Source organism: Micrasema longulum, unplaced genomic scaffold (genome assembly GCF_059751315.1).
Source record: "Micrasema longulum isolate JH-2025_06_02 unplaced genomic scaffold, ASM5975131v1 h1tg002872l, whole genome shotgun sequence".
Lineage (NCBI taxonomy): Eukaryota > Metazoa > Arthropoda > Insecta > Trichoptera > Brachycentridae > Micrasema > Micrasema longulum.
Genome location: NW_028279994.1, coordinates 45,751 through 53,307, shown reverse-complemented (window position 1 = coordinate 53,307; position 7,557 = coordinate 45,751). Strand labels below are relative to the sequence as shown.

The 7,557-nt window shown below is 30.4% G+C and overlaps 1 protein-coding gene across 8 annotated transcripts in view; it reads right to left on the bottom strand.

The window, feature by feature from the left end:
• Positions 1 to 5,505: 5,505 nt before the first annotated feature.
• Positions 5,506 to 7,557, bottom strand: part of baz (par-3 family cell polarity regulator) — a 40,413-nt gene continuing 38,361 nt past the window's right edge. For 5 of the 8 annotated variants that reach the window (XR_015825091.1, XM_088241373.1, XM_088241374.1 and 2 more), the window contains 3 exons: positions 7,105 to 7,179; positions 6,903 to 6,989; positions 5,506 to 5,778 (listed from right to left, as the gene is read on the bottom strand). Coding sequence is in view for 6 of the 8 variants with exons in the window: in XM_088241373.1 (XP_088097499.1) it covers positions 5,643 to 5,778; positions 6,903 to 6,989; positions 7,105 to 7,179 (298 nt within the window). In the remaining 2 variants the exon portion in view is untranslated. The remainder of the gene's footprint in view (positions 5,779 to 6,902; positions 6,990 to 7,104; positions 7,180 to 7,557) is intronic. The other 3 variants (XR_015825092.1, XM_088241377.1, XM_088241378.1) reach the window with 1 other exon arrangement.

Genomic DNA, 7,557 nt, shown 5'->3' with positions numbered 1-7,557 from the left:
TCAGCATCAGCATATATCCTTGGGATTAGTAAATTAGTCTTTAGAAAGAGCCATACCTGAGCTTGGTGGTCTAAAACAAGCGTTGGAACATTTTGGCATGCGGTCAGAGTGCCACAATTAAAAGATTTACCATTACTTATCCAAGTCCATCGATTTTTTAGTGCTTAGGAAATGCTGATGATGCAGTTCTGTTAGCAAGCAGCAAGGCTGATTTGCAGCAAATAGTCTCTAGAATGTATGATGTATGCCTGGAGAGCGAATTGGCGATAAACGAAAGTAAGTCAAAAGTGATGGTATTTGAAAGGGATAGTGAGGTTACTGACTGCATAATAAATGTAAACAATGAATGTCTCGAGCAAGTAGAAGAATTTGTGTATCTGGGAAGTTTTTTTTTTAAGAGATGGAAGAGTAGAAAAAGATGTTGAAAGAAGAGTGAATGCGGGCAACACAATGAACAGAGCACTAAGCACAGTAATTTCTAATAAAAATATGTCAATCGAAGCTAAACTGGCAGTGCACAATGGAGTTTTAGTCCCAACACTTGTGTATGGAAGTGAAACATGGAACTGGCAGAGGAAGGATGAAAGCCGAGTGAACGCGGTTGAAATGCGATCTCTTAGACGAATGTGTGGGAAATCAATGTATGACAGGGTGATGAAATGATGAAATCAGGCGAGAGTGTAAATCTGAGTTGAGTATAATTGAGAGTATAAATCTGAGTTGAGTATAATTGATAAGATTAAGAAAGGGTCTCTGAGATGGTTTGGTCACGTAGAACGAATGGAAGACGAAAGAATGGTAAAACAAGTATAAATGGCGAAAATGAACGGCTACATGAGACGAGGACGACCAAGGAAGACATGGCATGATCAGATAAACCAAAATCTTATGTCTGGTCATGTCAAAAGCAGGCTGAACCGAAGGGCATGTATGACAAGATGTACGAATGTGGAAGAGGCTAGGATTGTATGCCAGGATAGACGTGTGTGGCGGTCCATTCTCTCTGCCTACCCTTACGGAGAAATGGCGTGATGATAGTAGTAGTAGTAGTAACTACTATCCAATATCGGGTTGTGGTCCCGTGGCTAGTGTCTCGGACTCACGGACCAAAGGTCCGTGGTTCGAATCCCACTCTACCCCAACTTGATTCCATTTTCTAATAGTGAGTTATTTACAACTCGTTGAAAATGGCCCTCAAAATTAAATATTTGGGTAAATCATAAGAACACAAATATTTCTTTTTTTTTAAAAAAAAAAAAAAAAAAATATGGACTAATTTAATTCTGGGTTGGGATTATAAGAAGAACCTGATTGATTTACATAATATAAAAGTTGTATAGATTTTTTTGTCAGATCATGGATTACTTTTATACATAGCCATCAGTTTTTTTTTTCGTGGTGTGCACAGTTTGATTGGAGAAATATCGATCATAAAATATGTTTTTAAACTGTATTCAAATAAGATTTGCTTACTCTCCAGCTCTTTCTTATTTTTATTCATGTATATTTTTTTCTGAATTTTAACTTTAATTCGCATTTTCATTACTGTACTGAGGAGGTGTTATCGCAAATTATAGCAGTCCTGGCACAAAACCAGTGTATTGCGATCGCAAGTTCTCTTCAAGAGATCAGACAGAAATACATACTCTTAATGTGCCATTGAATTGTCTATTTCCAAAACCCGCCATCTCCTTATCGGGCAATTTTGTGGAAACACATTTTGACCGTATCACTATCCCCTTTCTTATAAATGCTTGAAACTATTGTTTCACCGCGACAATAGTACCTTTTGAGTAATACTGTCTTAACATTTTGTAATTTTTCTCTGTTTTAAGTCTTTGTATGTAAAAAAAAAAGGGTATATTCTTAAGTTTCCTCGGCACAGGTAACCCCGAGGACACATTATTTTTATTATTATTGTTAAAAAATAAGTTTAAAAAATAAAATAAATCAATTAATTATAATAAATAATACACCAAATATTTGAGTTTTTATAATATAGCTGACTTTGTTTGAAACATGTTTGTTGTTTTCATAGTTGCTACAGGGTTCATAGAAGCTTATTGAGAATAATAAAACGGTTTGAATTTTTTTATAACAACAATTATTATATTGATTAATTACTGATTTTTAATTATTATTATTTATTTAACAATAAATTTTTTTTAGGTACCAATTTATTTCAATAAAACAAAAACGATAAAAACAGTTTTAAAAATATATAAAAATGCAAATATTTATTTTTATATTTATGGTGTTTCAATGCACTTTTTCACAAGATTACATTACAAAAATTATAATCTAAGCAGCGAAAAAAATACAATATAAGAAAACAAAAATTTTAAAAAGAAATGAAAATAAAACAAAAAAGTCTACAAAGTAACAATAAATAATTAGCGGACGTCATGTTGGACCCGAAATATGTACTTGTATAGGCAAATGCATAACGCTGATTGGCCGCTAAGATGATGACGTGATTTGAAATGATTCGGGGATCGGAGAGGGTGAAGTTAAAAATAAACTTCAATATTTAAAACGAATTTACAAGGGATTCCAGTGTACAACAACACAGCTACTAAATAATTATTTCAAAGGATCGGGGATTAGAATGACATAAAAATTCTTTATAGTTCATAAATGATCCACCATGATGGAGATGGCGAATACTGCAAGTACTCAATTATTAAAACTTCTTAAAAGTATCGATTTTTAATTAAATAAATAAGAGACAGCTTATGCAAAAAAGGTTTTTTATTATTTCACATTGGTACAAAATTAATTGATTCACTTAAATCATAAATGTTTAACTAAAATATCAAACGCATACAATTAAAAGACTTTTTATCAACTTATCAATAAAAGATCATGATTTATGTTAAATAATAATATACAAGATTAATTTCAAATCAAGGATTTACATTTTTTATGGATATTTACTTATAGAGCCAAAATATTCAATTTTATTTCGTCAATATTGCAGCATTGAAAAGAAATTACTTTAATATATATAAAATATCCCATAATTTATAACTAATTTAATCTCGCGTCATATTTATAATTACTAAAAAAATAATTACATCTTGCATTAGCACCTTTTAAAATGATCAAGTAAATGCATTATAATACCTAAAACATAAAATTTGTAATTCGGTAAAAAGTTTAGGTGGCCAACTTTTATTTTAAATGATGCACATCATCTATGACAGCATTCAGAATTTCAATCCATAGATTATTTTCTAAGTGACTTCGCAGATTCAAATAAGTTTATTGTCATTCATAATATTTAAAGGTGGCCGCCAAGTATTCAAATGATTAAGCTATGATGCATCAAGTTTTTAGGGTAAGGCAGGCAAGTTTTTTTAAATGCCACACTTTTCATGGGTATCATCATTATTTTCAAATCAATCCGAACCTCTAAATATTTTAAGAAAATTACTAATATAAAAGTAAATTATTTTGGAAATTTACTCATTTAAGACTCTAGTTTATAATCTTTATGGTAATTTGATCTTTGGGTTTTTCAATAACTGTGAAAAATTTAATAGCTATCAATTTAACTATAAATAAAATTATCCTTCAATAAAATACACGTCTACGAATATGAGAGCACAGTTTCATATATTTTGAAAATTATGAAACAAAACAAAGGTGGGTAAAAATAATATTAAATCAAAATCCAACTTAGAATAATAATTTTAAGATGTAACTTTCTAATTCAGTTCTATAATTCCAAACCACAATGAAGAAATGTCACTTCACCTTTTTCAGATGTTTTCCATAATCTTACATAAATGTTTTGAAACTATAGAAAGAAATTGAATACAAATCCATACATCACAAACTAAAATCTTTCCTTTTGAAATTACTAATAATATTTTTCCATGTTGAAATGGAATAAAATTTTAATAAAATTAAAAGAAAATGTTTGGATGCTACAATTCATTTAATCTGATCGACTTCTACAGAAATCACAATAATTCTGTAAACATGTTTTAAGTAATTGATTAATGACTAGAGAAAAGAAATCAAATTCTCATCTTAAATGGTCAAAACACATATTTTATGTTTCAACCGTTTGATTTAAGGGGTTCTATAAGTCCAAAACTTATACTCATGGTATTTCAATTATGGGCTTAAGAACTACAACCAAACCTACGCAAAGAGGATATGATTAACTTCACAGTGCCAATAACAGATTGTTAATAAACACAACAAAACATAATTGTTTATTTTTTACTTAACACTGCGGTAAAAATAACATTAAGTAAACTTGCGTGGATGCCTAACAATACTGCATTATGAAAATAGCCTAAAGAAAAATAAAATACTAAATACTTAGCACTATAATTATTTAAAAATCACAGAGATCAGCATATATATTTAATGTAAGTAGTCGAAATCTGATTACAGTGCCCGGGATAATGACAGTGGATAAAAGATCCACGTGCTTCAGTGTTAAATGGCACTAAAGGGATCAAAAATATACTTGTCTGAATATACTATACAAAATTTACTAACATACTATGCGTTTATGGCTTTAAGGACGGAAATATATATTTAAGTAAGAAGGCCATACAAAGTAAGTAAAAGGCAGTTATTCTATCACCATAATGTACTATCAAAAATACTCATTTCATTCTTATTTACATCATAAAGAAGATAAATACATACTTTCAAATGACACCATTTACAGTGAGAATATTCGAAATGAGGGATTTCTTTTAAGTGAATCTAAGTCTAATAAAACTAACACAGCACTATACTGATTAAACATTTATGATAATATGTGCTTTATAATTATGGGGACAAGGAAGCTTTTTATAAATTTTAATTAATTTATGAAAGTATCTCAAATGAGGGTTTGAATAAAATAAAATGCATTGAAATAAATCATTTTGTAAGATGAATAAATCACAAACCACCTTATTAAATGCCGAAAATATATGTACCTCTTTTATTATTTTAGAACTTTTCCAGAGCAAATATGGGTTTCCATTTTTTCATTGTATAGCTGGATATATATATATGTACCTATTTTATTCAATATAATGAGTGGAATGGAATGTGAGAATTTATTGAAATATAGCCCTCATTAAAGGGACACTTTTATATATTATTTTATACATTAAATGACATTGATTCACAAGAAACATAGAAGTATTTCTGATTGCAATTTGTTATGATATTTAGGTAACTAACATTCACAACAATTATTTTTATAGCATACAATGCTTAAATGAATTATTTATATCTACAATAATTCTGGATGGCGTTCCATTGTTAAACTTATATGTATAATAAAAATCAAAGGCACATTTTAACTTTTATCCACCAAAATGCAAGTCCGCTTAATAGGTAGGAAAACGAAGCAGAATTAAAATGCTATCCTTTAATATCAGAGAATGATTATACTAAATAACGCAACAATGGATATAATTATATTCAACTTTTAGGTCTTTTCTTTTTAAATTTAATAGAATTATAATCGCTTAATTCTTAATATTGTTTTTATGTCATCGTCTGGAAAGTACATTAGCTACATATATCTTTAAATGGAAATGGTTATCACAATTAAAATTCAAGATGAAAAAAAAGTTTTCTGCCACAAGCGGAATGTTCCACGGGAGATCGACTCCCGGATACTAATGGTATGGAGCAACCTTGGCATTGACAGGTCGTGCGTGCTGTATGCTCTCGTATTCGTAGAAGTTGGACTGGGGACGATGCTGCTCCCCTCTCGGTCCTCGCTGGGAATGGTAGTTCCCCACCACACCTCGTCTGCAAAAAATAACATTTGAATCTGTGCACATATTTTATTGGTAGCGAGATAAACAGTCTGAGAGTTTTATTTTCGGAAGAATTTACAGTAGTCAAATTTTTAATTCAAGTTTAACTTCCACGAATTAGTTCATGTAGCCTTTGAGGTGATTTTCAGAGGGAGCTATATAAATAATCTGAAATTATTAAAATAATGTATCTTATTGGTATCAGACACTGCAGAATACTTACTACGTACTATTTTTATTAATTTCATTTATTGCATTTTTTGACAATTTGTATAACATTTTTGAATCATAGTTAAAATTAACTTTAAGGACACTATCCAACTCCATACAAGCTTTTTTACGTTCTGAGTTAGTGCATATTTGTATTCAAAGTAAAGATAAAGTCCAAGTGTGTCCTTGCAGAGCACACAGATCACACAACTAATTGTGTTTTGAGTAGTGAGAAAAGTTCTCAACTGACTATTATTTATGCATATATATTTATTTTTTTGTTAAAAGAAACCAAGGATTTAAACCATATACACAGTTACGAATATAATATTGTGAATTAAGGTTACGCTTATGACTTTATTTTTGTAGCACTATTGCTAACATCCTATGATCTTTTCACGTTTCTTTAAAATTATTATTTTTAAATAAGTAAAAAATTACAGTAGTAATGGTATTATTATTTTTTCAGTGCGATGCCAGATAAATTTTCTACAATAGTTTGAAATACGCATATTTTTAATTACCTGAAAATGAGACAATTCGCACCCTATGGGACAAACACAACATACTACATTAACACGCCATACTTGTACACAATGTTTATAAGGAGCGCACTCGGCGAGCATAACATGTGACGTCAAAGTGACATGATGCTAACTGCGAGCCATTTTATGTGTGCTCGTTTTTAAACCTGAAAATTATTAATGAAAACTTGTTTTTTATAAATTGATAGTTAAGTCATTAGAATCACAAAAATCGGCTCTAAATATTTAATTAATTTTCAACATTATTCCCGATTTGTGAAAATACTCTATAATGATAATCTACATACCTACAAGGGGTTTTCATCCAATTTTTTATATGCATAGGATTTTAAAAATAAATTAATTATATCAGTTTGTTTACCTCTCTTCCTCTGCCTTAACCCTTTGTGCGTGAACTTGTCTCCTCATCTGTCCAATCTGTACCTCACTCAACCTCTCTTTTCTTGCGCTAGAATCAAATGAAACGAAAATTCAAATTACCGCCGGCATTTGCAATACTTTATAAACTCCGATACCATCACACCCCTTCGGGGCACTCTGGGATCTTAGGATAATGTTTTCACCTCAAGTCTAGTTCCTGTTTGGCCTGCATACTGAAATTCTTGGTAGAATCCTTCACTTGTCTTGTTACATGGGTACTACATAAAGAAAAAGCTTTCACAGTTTATTTCATCTAGGTTAACCCCGAGACTTCAGAACCACTTATTTTGAGTGTAATATTTATGCTCCTGTTTTGGACCACTGTACTATGCGGGAATGCTATCAGTATAATGTACTATATTATAATATTATGTAAAATATAAACAGGATAACTCAACCCTGCGTATGCTAGCAATCTACACTAAGGGAGTATAAATATTACCTCTGCAAATCATGGAGGAATCTGCACAATCATGAAATAAATCACATCATATGTAAAAATGTCTAGCGAATAGTAATTAAAATAATAATTAAATGAAAAATTTGTCAAAATTGGCTTAGTGATTAATTACGCATATTTTTTCCCGGATAACATG